Raw genomic sequence first — 15,774 nt, 5'->3', positions numbered from 1 at the left:
AAAAAAAAAAAAAAGGCAAACATTTTTAGAGAAAGTGGAGGATGCAAGTATTTACAAGAATGAAATCTAGCTCTGTAGTTAGTAACCATAACGTGTCCACACAAAGAGTTGTCCCTGAGATGTCTGCACCTGGGGGATTTGATGCTGATTCTGCGTGAAACTGAAGCCCCCTGGGTGCCTGTGGCTGCTGCTTTATGGTGTGTATTAGCACCTTTGCATCACTGATCACTTGGGTGGGACCCTTATGTGAAGCAGCGAGAGCAGCCAGGAGGAGGAGGAGGAGGAGGAGGAGGAGGAGGAGGAGGGGGAGGAGGAGGGGGAGGAGGAGGAGGAGGAAGGAGACTGTCCCATGCAACTGCAGGACAGGTTAAATTCCTTTAGCCCCACCCACTAAACAAACACAACCAGCATTAGCAGATTTCCAGAACGCCCTCCAGGTGAGGACCACCGTTTTAGAGCTTTCCTTGGGGGCAATCTAGGCCCCCCACGACAGTGCTCCCAACCCCGACCGACCCCAAGAGCAGGTGTGGTGCCTTGCGGATCCATGCAGTGCAGGCGGGCTGGGCTCTGGGCCCCCCTGAGCGTCCTGGTCTTCACCTGCAAACGCCATGGGATCCCAGAGTCTGTTTGCTTCCACAGCCTGTTGGGGAAGGAAGTGGGTGCTCTCCAGGTGTGGACTGTGAGCATTCCCCTCACCCGTGGGAACCTGTTCCCTCCTCCACATACGAGCACAGGAAATACCTCTGTCACTGTTGGTGCTCAGATGAGACCACCACGACCGCATGGTTGGGAAGCCACCATCCAGTGGGGAGGTCGTCTGGTCCCTGGAGATGCACAGGGAGCTGACCCAGCCCTTCCTGAGGGGCTGAGCTGCCGCCCTCACTCAGACATCAGCTCCGCACCCTTCATGTCTCCCGGGATGGGTTTTCCTCCTGGTTCAGATGAGGACGAAGCCCAGGCTCAGAGAGGCAGCGTTGTCCCCGGGGTGAGAGCCAGGCAGTAGAGGACGCCGGGCTCAGTGTCCTTTCTCTCAAGTTATACAACATGCAGAACCTTGTCTTCCTGAAGGTGCCAACTCTGCCCCCTCTTGGTGCCTTCCAGAACCACATCTACAGTCTGAGTAACAAGACCTCCTCTAACTCATTCCTCACTCGCCGCCCAGGAGGGACAATGAGATCCAGATCCAGGCGAGGAGGGCACGGTGTGGACAGTTAAGTCAGGCCAGGGCCTGAGCTCCCTGGCTGCTCTGTCCTGATGCCAGGCGCTCAGTCGTCGACGGTGAGCTCGTGCTGGACAGCTTCCTCTATGTTCTGAAGCAGGCGGATCTCCCACTGTCTCACTCGCTCCATCTGTTTCAAGGAAAGGCATTACCCTATAGGGTCACCATCTTTACCGGGGACAAGCTCTTCCACTGCAAAATGTGCTTAGGAAAAGAGGTGCCCCCTCCATCTGCAGACCCTCGCCCAGCCAGCCCTACACGATTCCTCTTCCATGTGCTCCAGAGACATCTTGTGCCTGGCACCGTGACTCCAGAATGGAATCCGGCGACCACCCACAGTCCCCAGCCTCAGTGTGGACACAGACGAGTGTGTAAGTGGATGGGTTAAGGCCCAGATGAGGTCTGTGTCCAATAAAGGAGGGGACAAGGACAAGGGGTGCCAGGGAGGGGCCCACATGGAGCAAGCCCCTCAGATGGAATATCTGCAAGGCCATCTAGGTGGGGTTTCACACTGTGCTCTCTAGTGGCCCCTCTTCCTGGAGGCTACCCAGGGCAGCAGGAACAGGGAAAGAGTAAGGGACCCCCCCACCCCGAGACAGCGTGGGGAAGATGGGCACAGGTCAACTCCTGATGCCAAACACTATCACAGGAAGGACGCTCAGCAGAAACCAGAGCCCAGGGGTCGGGGGTGGCTTAGCTGGGGGGTGTGGCTGGGGTCCATCTGCCCACGGTGGCAGGCCCATGGCTAGCATCCTCCCAATGCCCTGGAAGTGCAAAAAAAAGAGCAAATCCACAGGAGTGAGAATGACGAATGGGAGAAGGCTCGAGGGGCCAGCCGAGAGCCATGAGAGCTGAGCCGCAGCTGGCTGGGAGCCACCAGGAAGCACACTGACTCCTCCTGGGGTAGAGCTGAGCAGTGGGGAGCGCTAGGCTCTGCTGTCGGCTGGGCTAAGAGGGCCAAGCTGGGGTCTGCAGGATCCAGTGACCATCTGGTAAGAGGAGTGAGTTCCCAGAGTCCCTCCCTGCCTGAAGAGGCAGCTGCCCTCCTGGTGGCCGGCATGCATGTCCATGTCCATCTGAGGTTGACCTCCAGGGAGGCTGGCCCAGGGCCTCGGCTCTCAGAAGGCCATGCGGGGGGGGGGGGGTGGGTGCACCCCATCCTGACTCTCAGGCATGCACAGTTTGTCACGGTAAATGAGGAAAATGCAGTCATCTCTGATACTGTGGCGGGGCCATGTGAGGATGAGGCTCAGCTGAGGGCAGGTGGGCTGCTCCAGGGAGGGATTCTGTGACAATCTCTACCCATGGTCTCATCCTCAGCTTCCAGAATATTCCAGCCAGTCCTGCCTCCCTGGCAGCAAGTGGGAAAACTAACCCTTGAGGACACTGACCAGCAAGAGGCGGTAGGTGTCCTGCCATGAAGCAGCAGCTGACACTTGACACAGCCCTCGGTGGCAGACAGGTCCCAGCCAGGAACTCAGAACTTTCTACCACCTGCCACCCAGCCCCGCGATGCCCCACTGCTAACTAGGAGGGGGAAGCCAGGCACGGCCACGGGACACGGCAGTGCATGGAAGGGAGTGCTGGAAAGATCCACTCCACGATCAACCCCGCAGCAGGTGAGTGAGGACTGGCAGCAAGCCCGGGCAAACGGCTGCAGGAACTACTCTCCTGAAAGGTAGACTAAAAGGAGAGACAGGAAATAGAAAAGAAACCATCAGAGAATCAGTGCTGATGGGCAACATCCAAATGCTGAGGATTACAAAGAGCCGAGAACACGCAGCCGGCGGGTACAAAGGAAAAGGTACCAGCAAGTCTCCCAAAGGCAGACGGGCCACGGAAGACCCATGGTGGACAAACACAACTGTCCACCCAAGACACGGTCATTACTACACTCAGCGTCACCGGGACCCCCCCAACAGCCGGAGATGGGGCACGCGGGGCCTTCCGATCCCGAGGGGAGGATCCCTGCCTGCTAGTCCAGCGTGAGGGAAATGGCGGAAGTCTCCAGAATGGCATCCTTCCCAGGAAGCTGCTAGAACAGGGCGAGAGGATGACCAGCAAAGGCGGGGAGGAAGCAGAGGCTCCCCCAGGAAGGGGTGGGCGTCCTGACTGCCCGCCGCCCCGGGGGTGGGAGCCCTCCAACCCGCAATCCTGTTCTCATCCGGTCCTGACGGCTTTGCAAGGAGAGCAGCGTCTCCAGTGGGCAGAGGAAGAGACCGGCCTCGGAGAGACAAAGCGGGTCTCGCACAGCCAGGGCCCTGCTGGGTCTCGGGCCGTGCAGAGGGCCTAGAAACCTGGCTGTGGTGCAGGTGGGACATCTCTGTCCTGAGGCCCGTGCTGGGGACGGGGCTGGGGCCACCTCAGCCAGGCCCTCGGAAACCCAGGACTGCTCCGGGAACAGTGGCCCCTCTCCCCAAAGTGCAGGAGGAAGCCGAGAGACTTAGCAGAGGGAGGAAGAGTTCCACTAGATGAGGTTGTTTCCTACTATTTCTGTGACGGGATGACAAGTCAGACGGTTCCTGCCACCCCAACACCTCTGCTGAACCCTCAAAGCTGAAGAGAGTCGGCACCTGAACCCCTGTGAGGGGAAGGGCAAGGACAAGGAGCACAGAGCCAGGCAGGAAGCTCGTCCTCCATGGCGGCAACACAGCCACAGCCACAGAGCCGGCCTGGGACAGGGCAGCGGGCGTCAGAAAGGCTGGACAACCGCAGTCCGGCCCGTGTGACCTCACGTGAGCAGTGGGGGTGTGCTGGCCCTGGACGCCCAGGGCTGTGGGAGCACCGCAGCCCGCAGAGCTCGCCCTCCCGATCATCAACAGGGACCCCGAGCTCCCAGGGGACAGGGACAGGGACCGTTGCCTACCTCAGCTGCCTGCTTCTTTGGGTCTCGTCTCTTCCTCCTGGCTGCGTTTGGAATCCCGGGCAATCCCGAGTGTGAGAGTCGCCAGCTGTCTGTGGGGAGGGACTCTCCTTTCTGCTGCTGCTGCCGCTGCGGCTGCCGCTGTTGCTGCTGCTGTCGCTGCTGCTCCTCCTGGACTAACGAGGCCGACGCCAGCGGTTCTTCACCAGAAGCTGAGAGGTCGGAGTCAGGCCCTGGCTGCCCGCCAGAGGCCCGGATGGTTGACAGCCTCCTCTTTCTGAAGGTGGCCAGGGGACTGACCCCCGCCAGATGGGACACAAGGTCCTGAGAGGAATACGCAAGCACTGGGGACCCACTGAGGTGGGAGGCACCTCCTGATGGCCGTGGGCTCCAGCCAGGGGCCGTCTCCTCGGGGGTGCTGTGTTTTAGGGACTTTCTCAAGGGGGCCCTCTTGGTCAGCAGAGGGGGGCTGTCATCCTCAGAGGAGCTCGAGCCTGGAGCCTGCAAAGTAAACACACAGAGGTCTGGCTCCTAGAAGGCCACATGAGCCTCGAGGCGGGCGCTACGCCCCCAGCACCCCCATGCACGTTCGCACGTAACTGCAGCTGCCCAAGGAGGAGGCTAGAGCTGTCACCTGGAGAGGGGAGCATGCAGCACCGAGAGCTGGTGACCGCAGGCTCCGAGATGGGAACCCGGTGCGGGACTAGACCGCAGCCTTTGTGCCTGTCTTTTCATGTGAGCATCAGTCGGTGACGTGTCTTTCAAGGATAGGATTAAAGCACAGATGATGTTCAGGAAAACCCTCTCCCACCCTCCCCAAGGAAAAGAAAACTGCCAAGACTTTGTCAATACAATCATCTTAACATGTAAACTTACAACATAAAAAGGCAAAACTGTTGGAGAACATGGTAGTTTTCTGTGCATGAACAGGTGAAGCAGGCTGGCAGTAGGTGGTGTGGGTTCTGTTTGGAAAACAAGTTAATATCCCAATCCCGAGCCCCGTGACAGACTGCTATGATGTCATCTCAGCCAATTTCTCCTTCCAACATAAAGCCTTGATTAAGCCGATCATACTCCTGTACTTACACCCTTTGTTCAGATACTGACGAACTACACTTGGCAAACAAGTTTGTGTTGGCCATAAGGTATGTGTCTCCACAGTGTCCCCTGAAAACAGTCCATGACAAAATGACCTGACAGCGGGTTAAGCAATCCACCCATGTTTTGTAACGACCTCTCAGCGTCCCAGACACACATTCACGCTGCCAACTGCATTGCAGTGCCTCCAGGAGATTTACTACCAATTGAGGCAACTTTCAAGGTAATGCCAGATTTTTCATTCTATGTTTAATCCCACGCTAATGGAAAAATTTCCTGCATTTATCTTTTGGTAGTGGAAATAAAAGTTTCCAGTTATAATGTCGGCTGCAGGAAATGACATCTCAAAACTGTTAAGGAAGCCATGGTCACTCAGGGTGTAGGAAGAAGTGGAACTTTTCTAAAAGAGAATAAAATGTTGAAAATGGAATGATTTTGATATTCTTTGATGCCTGCCAATACTGTGTGGTTAACAATTGCATGTCCTTTGCCTGGACAGAATCAACAATCAACAAGAACCCAGAACTTACACAGCTGAATCTCAGGGCTGCACATAAGCATCCTTAGAACAGGCCCCTCCAAAGGTTAAAGTCTGAAGACTGTGTCTTAGAGTCCATCTGCTCAGGACTGGCTTTTGCTTAGGTGATGACTATGCCATCAGTAAGTACAAGGACACTACTTTACTATATTCTTGTACATACACAGAGAGGATTACCTGGTAATTAATTTTGGGGGAAGCACAGCTAGAAAGCATTTTAATGATGTTTAAGTAATAACGTGCTAAATTTCTCTTAGAACAAAGAAATATATGAGTATCTTGCTTTAAACATGAGGCCAATTAGTAATATTAATCTAAAGCAGTGGGGAAAGCATATTAGTTATTATTTGCTGTGTAACAAACTATATCAAAACTTCAGGGCTTAAAACAAACATTTGTAATCTGCGCCTATGGGTCAGGAATTTGGGAGCAGCTTTTCTGAGCAGTTCTGACTTGGGGGGGGGTCTCCCTTGAGGCTGTGATTGAGCGTGGGTTTCAGTCATCTGAAGGCTTGACTGGGGTTGAAGGGTCTGTGCCCAAGCTGGCTCACTACTCCACACCCCGTAACGTGATGCTGGCGGTCGGCAGGAAGCCTCAGTCCCTCCCTGCCTGGCCTCTCCATGGGCTGCCTGAGTGTCCTCCAGACACGAGACTGGCCTCCTCCAGAGAGACTGGTCCAAGAGGACCCAGCCTGGAGGCCAAAATGTACTCAATGACCTGGCTCTGGAAGTCACACCCCTTCATTTCTGCAAAACCTATGGGTGCACCAGTCAGCCTTCCTCAGTGTGGGAGGGGAACCCCACAAAGGCATGACTACCAGCAGGCGAGGGTCACCGAGGGCCACCTCGGGGGCTGTAGTGACAACTACGCTTAAGGGGAAGGCAGGGTCCTTGTCCTGTGGTTGCCCCTCCCCATGTGAGGCCCAAGGGACTCTGCTCACATCTTCAGGGCACAGATGGCTGGGCATAAAATGGAAAGAATCCTACATTGTTCCAGAAGATAAGTCCTGAACTTTTCAAAGCCAGAGCTCTGTCATGATTTCTGTGTCAACTCTAGGAGGGACCCTTCCCCATCCCCCACTCTCAGCTTTCCATGCAAGGGAAGGGGCCGGGCACTCAAGTATGGCTCTCAGTTTCTAACTGAATTCTCCTTGTTGACGTCAAACAATAGAGAAATAAAGTTACACTAAATGGTCCGGTGTCACCTTTTTCTAGTCCTACTCCCTGTAGGTAACTAGCTAGCAAGTGGATACCCATCCTTCTGGCACTTTTCCTTATGAGCAAATGTGGCACATACAACCCACACAAAGAAAACTGGGCTTCATATTTCCATAAATGGAATAATACACGTGCATCTCTCCATGTCACTGTTGGTTTTCTGTGTCACTGACTTTTGAACAAAACATGTACAATAAAATATTTTAATGTTGTATAATGAGATAGTACAAGAACAGAGTTATGTGTTTAACTTTTCACCAAGGCCTTAGAATGAGGCCAGGGTAGAAAAGGTTTGAAAAATGTGGTCTCATGAGGGTTCTTTCTGGAAGCAGTTGTTCAGTGGAGTGTGCTGGAACTTTCAAATCCTGTTCTCACTGATTTCTTATAGCACCTTATGCAGTTAGTATGATGGCGGTCTAGGCACTGAGGGGAAATTCAAAACCAGATGGCTGACTGGCCTGAAGCAGGGAGGCAGCCTCAGTGAGATGTGGCCTGGAGTTGCTGAAATCAAGGCTCACGTCTTCCCGCTGGACCAGCTGTCGGCGGAGATCTGGCTTCACAGGCCAAGATCTCCCAGGCTTGGCCAGAGGGCGAGGAGGGAGCACCTCCTGCTTCTGTTCATCATGACCCTTTAGCAGAGCTGCTGCTGTGTGGCTCTTGGGGTATTTTTGTTTGGTACATTGTTTTCTTTAGCAAAACCCTCAGAAATGGATTCATGTCAGTTTCAAATACCCTGAAGGACAGAATTTACTTCAGAGCATGAGTCAGCACCAGAAATCGCCAAGCTGTGTCCAACGTGCCTGTGCCACTCTTCAACCCCACCAGCAACGTCGGGGGCCAGCGGCTCCACATTCTCGCCGCCATTTGGCACTATCCGTTTGTTTTTCTTTTTTAAGTATTCTAATAGGCGAGTAGTGGTATCTTATTTGCATAGTGGTTTGAATTTGCATTTCTGTGATGAATAATGAAGTTGAACATCTTTTGATGTACTTATTTGGCATCTATATGTCTCCTTTGGTAAAGTAAAAGAACTGAAAGCCAAACACATCTGTCGCATCACTAAAGCCAAGAGAACAGACTCACCTACTGAAAGACTCAGGTTGGATGTGAAGGCAAAATCCAACCGTGCCTTGCATACAATAAGACGCATCTAAGACAAAGTGCTTTGGAAAGTTTCAAAGTCGAATTATGGCCAAAGATAATACCAGGGAAGTACAAATGAGAAAAATTTAGACTTCAATATTTATATTGGAAAAGGCTGAATTCATGGCAAAATACATTAAACAAGACCAAAGCCAAAAGTATAGTGTAAAATAACTAAAATGCATAGCTGTTAAGATTATCGTTGCACCAGATAATATACCATTGACATTCACAGAATGAAATTCTATTTAAAAATAGGGAAAAACAGAAACAAAGGAGTAACTGAGACCAATTCACCTTTTTTAGCCCATGCTAAATCAAGGGGAAAAAGAAATCCCAAAGATCCAAATCCCATGGAAGATTACCTTGTTACTTGGAAGATAACTAGCACTTGTAAAGGAAACTTTAAATTCTACTTTAAATAGAGATCAAGATCTCAGAGTAAATTAATGAAATGGGGGTAAGGAAAAAGACTGGGACTTTTATCACAATGAAATCTCAGGTAATACATTTTTTAATTTACAAGCACCACGTTTAACTATTTATAGATGCAAACTAAGAATCAGTAATTATATATTGATAATTTGATATGTTTTCTGGTAAAATACTATTGTAATACATTGAAAGTTTACAGATAAAACAATTTAGTATTGTTTTATAAAAATATATACTCAGAACAGATGATCCAGACATGTGTGTGAGAATATTATGTGACAAAAGATGCATTTCAAATAACTAGGGAAGAGAGTGTTTTCTTTTTCTCTTTCATTGCATGTTCTTCTGGTTGATTGGCCATTTGGAAAAAAAATAACATTAGTAAAGCCAAGTCCCTATACCTCATGCCTTGCACTAAAATAAATTATAAGAGATCTAAGATTAAACTCTTTATAAGTCCACAAATTAGCAGGAAAAACACAGAAAAAACTTAAAAATCTGAAACAAAGTTGGGTTCTTGTATTACATTGTTCACCAAGATGAATTCCAAATGGTTTAAAGACTTACATATAAAAAGCAAACCATAACAGTGTTGGAAAGAAATATGGGTGGATTATTCTGTAAACTTGTCATAAGTAAAGCTTTTCTGTAACTCGCAACATAGAAACCATAAGAGAAAAAAATTAGACTGAATTTAAACTTTTAAAAACTTTTGCAATAAAAAATGATACACTAATGAAAAAAGACAAACCACAATTTCTATAAAAGATAAATAAGGGGCTAATCTTCCTATTATATAGGAAAAATCACCAACAAACTAATAGCTAAATCCAAAAAGTTCTTTAACAGTTCATAGAAACTGGCCCTTCACCATACACGTGCTCAACCTCATTTAGTAATAAACATGCAGATTATAATGGAACTAAAGTACCATCAGGTTTTATCAATTAATTTGTACAAAAGCATTCTACCCAAAAAATTGTGATCTTTTCTTGCCAGTATATAAAAAAGCACTTGCATTCTTTTTACAGATGTATAGGAATCTCTTAAATGTATAATTTGTTTAATTGGTCCTCAATGATAATGATTTGGGTTGTTTTCAATCTTCTGCTACAAAGTGCCGTGAACAACCTTGTACACACGTCTTTCTGCGAGTGTATCCTTCTATAGAGTAACTCTCTGGAAGGGGAGTTGCTGGTCCAATGGGACACACACATTTGGGTGCTAACAAACTGCCCTCCACAGAGGATGTTCCAATTTCCTCACTGCCTTATCTAAAGTTTTCATACTTCTGGATTTTTGATTCATGTTCAAAAGAATCCTATATATCTGTAAAAAGAATGCAAGCGCTTTTTTATATACTGGTAAGGAAAGATCACTATATTTCGGGTAGAGTGTTTTTGTACAAAGCAAGGAAAGGTAAGAATCTAGATAAGTTCTAGAAGCAGCTAAAAATAACTTTCACTTATGGTGGGGGAAGGGCTGGGTGGAGGATGGCAGGGTCACTGGGTATCTTTCTATGTCTTGTCGCTTTTGAAACATAGGAATGTGTTATCTATTTGTAAATGAAAAATAAAAAGAGAACCAGAACCCCTACTTCCCTGAGGAAGCAGCCCAGGCACGTGGAGACTCTGGGGAAGCCCCAGGCTGTCTGGTTGCGGGAAGTAATTAAGGGCCCCCAGCAGGTGCTCCTTAGCTGTGCGCAAACAGGGTACTAATGATAGGTTTTAACTTCACGTGGATCACCTCAATCTGCAGGACTGCATTTCATTTCGCATCACTGCATCCTGTGGCTGCTGGTCCCCAGGCCTCCTGGCTTCCCTAAGGGCTGTGGCTCTTATCAAGATTCCAGAAGCCTCGTTGGACAGGCCAGGGGAGGAGGAGGATGCCCCGTGTCTCACCACAAGACATTAGGCCCTGCTTGACACAGGCTGAGAGCCTGGGGCACCACGCCTGGGGCCTTCAGGCACAGGCTGGGGAGATGCGGGGCTCAGGGTGTGGCCCGGAAGAGGGGAAAGGAAGCTCTGGGCAGAGGGGCTCCTGCACCCAACAATGGGGGTGTCAAGTGGGAGCTCCGGGTGAGGACGCTGAGGTCCCCAGGGTGCAGCCAGGGCCTAGCCACAGCTTTGTAGCAGCTCACTCCTGCTCAGGCCGCCTTGAGAGTCCTTCCCCTTCCCACCTGCGCCACCGCCTGCCCCCCTCCTCTTTCCTGCTTGATCCCTCTGGATCCATCCCACTCCCCGGCTGTACCCTCCCGTCCTACCTGCGCCCCCAGCTCCATCCTGCTTTCGGCCTGAGACCAGCCTCCTCCGCACAGGCAGTTGCAGCGCCCACCCGCTGGCCTCAGCGCCAAGAAATACCTGTGGGCCCCCACGTGGGCCCAGGCAGGCCTGCAGGAGCCCACCTGTGCTGGAGTCCGCTTGATGACCACGTGGCTGCGTGGGGGCGGGTTCCCCTCGCACTCCAAGCCTCCAGCTGGCTGGTTTCTCTTGCTTGCACCTGAGCCTGCGGGAGGCAAGGCTGGCTGGGGCCCTTGTGGGCTCCCCAAGAACGAGCCCCCGGTGGTGTACTCATTATTTACCAAATACTGTACGTGTGTTATCACGACATCCTAAAGGAATGGAGATTATCACCGCAAGGCAGCCCGCAGTGCCCGAGGCAGCTGAGACCAAGCACATTTTCATGTCCTGAAAGCTGAGAGGGCCCAGAGCTGTTAAGCTCTGGAGTTTGTTCTGTTTCTGAAGACTCCTGGCGGGTCCTTCATTCAATAGTTCTCAAACCCAAGCTTCTCAGAACCCCTTGGGGGGCTTGTTAGAGCCCAGAGCACCGGGCAGCCCCGTCCTGACTGAGCGGGTCTGGGTGAGGAGCAAGACCGGGGTTGCTAACAACGCCCGGAGCTGCGTTGCTGCTGGTCTACGTGGCAACCCCGGCATTAAGGAAGGGGAACAGGCACCACGGAGCAAGGGAACGTAACCTGTGCTGATCCGCACTCATACTGCTCCCCTACGCTCATAGTAATCTCCAGCCGCGCCCTAGGCTGTTCCTGTGGGTGGAACTAAAAAGAAAGCAATAAGGAGGCTAGAACAACCAGAAAAGTCTGTGACAGGGTCAGACATAACCTCCCCTTCCTAACAGCCCGCAAGCAAAGCGTTTAGCACGCCCATTTCAATGGGGGGAAGACCTAGCCCAGAGAGGTGGGGCAAATTGCTCCAGTTCACTTAATGGCAGTTAGCAGAACCGAAACAAGAACCCAGGACAGTCTGACTCCAAAATAAGTGCTCTTTACCCTTGCTACTCTTTTTATTATTTTTATGAACTTTGCCGCTAAGTTTCAAGGTGATTTTGGCGAATGAATTTTGTCACTGGCTCTCTCCTTTCCCTGTAAAACGAGGCGCTTTGTGCGGGTTTTCCAGCTCTGAAACATCTGCACACATGGGACCCTAATGAGGGAAGTGCGGCTGCAGAGATCAGGGGCGCTCGCCCCAGCCTGTGTGTGGGGTGCAGAGCCCGGGCCCACCCCGGGCGCTCACCTGAGTACACAATCGGTGGCAACAGAGGTTGAGTTCCCTGAACCCTGGGATCTTCCTGAGGCTTCAGAGAGCGCTGAAGCGGGGTTGTCAGAGAGCAGGCAGCCTCCAGGGGGCTCACTCTGGCCTGTCCCGGGTGGCACAGAGCAGCACAAAGTTGGGTGATCCACCTAGGTTTAAGTGCTGAAAGGGGGCTGGGAAGGAGGCATCTCCTACCCTCTGCCGGGGCTCTCGGAGCACAGCCTTTCTGGAGTGCAAGGCAGTATTAATTTCCCCAAACTTAAAAGTATGGATGACCTTGAGCCAGCCACCCCACCTACACAAACACGTCAGGAGACAATCAGACTTGAGTCCTTATTGTCTATAACTGGTATCCATGGAGTGTTATCTTTAAGAGCCCAAATAGATGCAGTGTGCACAGCCAGGAAAAGGACACTGATGAAATCAATTAGGGTAAACCTAAGGAAAGGAACACTTTGCAGCCAATAATATGTGTGTAAAGACATGTATGTGCATGTTTACATATGCATACATATGTAGGCACACATGCATAAATGCACTATAGACAAGATGTTTGTAGTACATTGAATGAGAAAAGGCTATAGAATAGACAGTATAGTGTGATCCCATTTTAAAAATTATACATGCACACACGCATACAAATATCCAAAAAGAGACACATGGAAATGGGAACGTTGATGATATCTAGGTGGCAGGATGATGGGTAAATTTTAACATCACTTAATTGTTTCACATTTTTCTAAAAAGAACATGAGATGAGTAAGTAATAAATTTTAAAAGTAGAGCTCCCTGAGCACGTTCATTTTCCAGAGGAGGAAACTGAGGGCAGCAGAGGGTGGAGCTTGTCCAAGGTCCTGGCATGAGTCAGGCGGTGGCGGCTGCTGGTCCCTGGTTCCTGGTTCCTGCTCAGGTGTCTCTTTCCCCAGCCTTGTCACCAGGGTACAACTGAAAACAGAGTGTGATCCGTTCTTAGACTGGAGTCCTCCTGAGTTACTTTCGACAGCATGAGCCTTAGCCCCGGTCATAAGGCCTAAACAGTCCAAGGCAAGGATGAGACAGACACACATGGCAAGTGTTTGTCAGATGAACCACTTGGCCCCTGAATAGTAGCTGGCAGAGATGACCATGCCCTAGTCCCCTGAACCTGTCACTCTGCTCTGTTGCATGGGCAAAGGGACTTTGTAGATGGAATTAAGGGTCAGACTTTAAAATCGGGGAGTGTGGTGGGGAGTCTGAGGACAGCAGTTTGCTGTGGCTAGAGGGGGCCCGAGGGCAGGAGAGGGAAACAGATAAGCTCGGAGAGCCACGGGGTGGGGCTGCGCAGTCTCGTAGGGACAAAGAAACTGCAAAGACTTTCCCTGAAGGCCCTCCTGGGCACAGGGCCAAGTCCAGGGAAGAAAACGGCAACTCAGATAACTACCACGACCTTCCCTGTTTCCCAGGTGAGGAACCCCAACCTCTCATGGTTTATTTTCTACCACAAGGACTGATATAGAAAAATCTAATGTGGCAGGTACTACTCGATTTGCCAGTGAGGAAACTGAGGCACAGAGATGTCAGGTAACTTGCCCAAGGTCACACTGCTGCCAAGGACCCATCCTGGACCCCAACATCCAGCACGATGTTTCTCAATACACCAGGCCACCTCCAGGGTGCCCTGACCTCCCGATCCCCGGGTTTCTCCAATCTCCTGACCCTTAGGGTCCCCCTAACCTTATTGTTACCCAGAATTCCACTGACCTCCTAAACCTCTGGGTTCCCCAGACCTCCAGACTCACAGAATTGCCCTGACCTTTAGGTCCCTGAGATCCTCCAACCTCTGGGCACTTAGGCACACTGGTTTGGGCGCAGCGTAAGGCTCTTTTGTTTGTGTTTGTGAACAACGTAATTGGGAAACCGAAGTGTTTTTCCTGAGTCATGTTAGCCTGGCACGCGGCATCGCCGGTCAGGTGCCCTCAGTACTATCGCTGGGCAGCAGCCCAGGGAGAAGCGTGGGGGGCAGGGCAGGGTGGCCCACACGGTGCGCAGGGGCCCTGGGGGGCTCCAGGCCCGGCTTGTGGCTTGGGTTGCACGAATGTACCCTCAGCCTCCTGGGTCCCAGCCTAGAGCCTGGCACATTCCCCTCAGCGGACCCCAGAGAAGCTCTGCAGCACAGAATCCCAAAGCCTCCCTGTTCAGGACACACAGACTCTGAATGCACGTGGGATCCAAGTGCAAGTTGCCTGCTTGTGCGTGTCTGCCAGTCAGCCACGTCAAACCACGGTACAGTTGCGAATAGTGCTCAGGGCAGTGGCAGCAGGACTGGGCGCGGAGTCCGGCTCTTGTCGTTTTCCTGGCACGGGCCTTGGAGGAGACACACAGCCCTGGACAACAAGAGCCCCTCACAAGGTCTTGTGATAATGTGCAGAAAATCCTCAGGATAGCGCATGGTAAACTGACAATGGACAGCACCTTCTACCCCTGCAGCTTCTACCCACTGTCACAATCGTGACTCTCCACCCTGTCTCCTCTCTGCCCCCGTGTCCATCAAATGCTCGAGTGTCTTCCAACTCCATCACAACGAATGACATGTTTTCTATACAACCAATGTGCTCCAGGTTGCTTTTGACCCCAGGATATAAATAAATGGCCAGTGGCTGGTACTCTTTGTAAAGAGGGGAGAAAAAACCCTATAAACTTCATTAATAATCAAATAAGTGCAAAATACCCTAACACAATCTTGCTTTAAAATTACTGCATTTGCAAACACGAAAATGTCAACATACAATACTGGTGACGTTTGGGTGAAACTTGTACTCTCATACATTGTAGTTGGCAATGCAAATTGGTATGGAAAGGAGGTTATCCTGCAAATCTAGAGCCTTAGAAAGTGTCAACCTGAGTCCTTGAAATTTTATCCTGAGGAAGTATCACAAAGGAAGAGAAAATGAAATTGACTGCAACAATATTTGTAATGGAGAAAAGTTGGAAACAAAACCACAATGCAAGTCCCCCCACAGTAACATAGTATGCTCCCGATAAACAGACGGTGTGCAAACTGTGACGCTGGCCCCCCAGTGTGACGTGCACACCCTGTGGAGTTGAAGGCACCTTGTGTGACATGCACACTGTGCCTCAGGGAATGAGACTCCCCCTCTTCTTGTCTCACGGTCACTGCTGCCTGGCCACGTCATCCTGCAGAGCTCGCCTGCGGTGCCTCCAGCCACGCTGTGATTTCCAGCCCTTGTTCTAAGTCAGCGTGTGCAGGGAGTGCAGCAAGGGCCCGGGGCCCACGGAGAGTAAATTGTCGGCCCCCTCCTGGGGTGAGAGAGATCTTGCTGGTCCTCTGCCGCAGCCTGTTCTAGACGGGGGTGGGGGGGGCAGCCCTGGTGTTTGCGTTGGACTGATGGCCTCACAGGTACATCGAGGTCTCTTGCTGAGAGTAACCCCAAGTGCAAGTGTGAGAGCTGGCGAGGCTGGAAGTCATGGGGTGAGTTCACGGGGCCAAGCTGGTATAGCAGTTTTCACCTCACCAAAGTCATGGACACTTTCCCCCATCTAGTGCATTCAGACTTAAGCAAACAGCACCGTGCCTGCTGTGGTCGAGTCCTCCTGGCTTTCCCGAAGCCTGAGCAGGGGCCCAGGTAGGCACTGTCTTCTATCGGGTCGCCTCAGGTTATGTAAGGGCAGTGAAGGCTCCCGTGGGGATGAGATGCGCACGTCCTCCTGGGGGA

The 15,774-nt window shown here is 51.2% G+C and overlaps 1 protein-coding gene across 2 annotated transcripts; it reads right to left on the bottom strand.

The window, feature by feature from the left end:
• Nucleotides 1–316: 316 nt before the first annotated feature.
• On the bottom strand, nt 317–15,373 carry CCDC201 (coiled-coil domain containing 201). Of its 2 annotated transcripts, none has more exons than XM_069461793.1 (3): nt 15,152–15,373; nt 4,086–4,583; nt 317–1,349 (listed from the first exon to the last, which is right to left on the bottom strand). In XM_069461793.1, the coding sequence occupies exons 1-3, from the start codon at nt 15,161–15,163 to the stop codon at nt 1,266–1,268; spliced, it is 594 nt and encodes a 197-aa protein (XP_069317894.1). In that variant the 5' UTR covers nt 15,164–15,373; the 3' UTR covers nt 317–1,265. The 2 variants fall into 2 exon arrangements, with proteins under 2 accessions (XP_069317894.1, XP_069317893.1); XM_069461792.1 differs by lacking the exon at nt 15,152–15,373 and adding an exon at nt 4,959–5,048.
• Between the last annotated feature and the right edge of the window lie 401 nt (nt 15,374–15,774).

Source organism: Eulemur rufifrons, chromosome 29, assembly GCF_041146395.1.
Source record: "Eulemur rufifrons isolate Redbay chromosome 29, OSU_ERuf_1, whole genome shotgun sequence".
Taxonomy (NCBI): Eukaryota; Metazoa; Chordata; class Mammalia; order Primates; family Lemuridae; genus Eulemur; species Eulemur rufifrons.
This window is presented reverse-complemented; position numbering and strand designations above follow the sequence as displayed.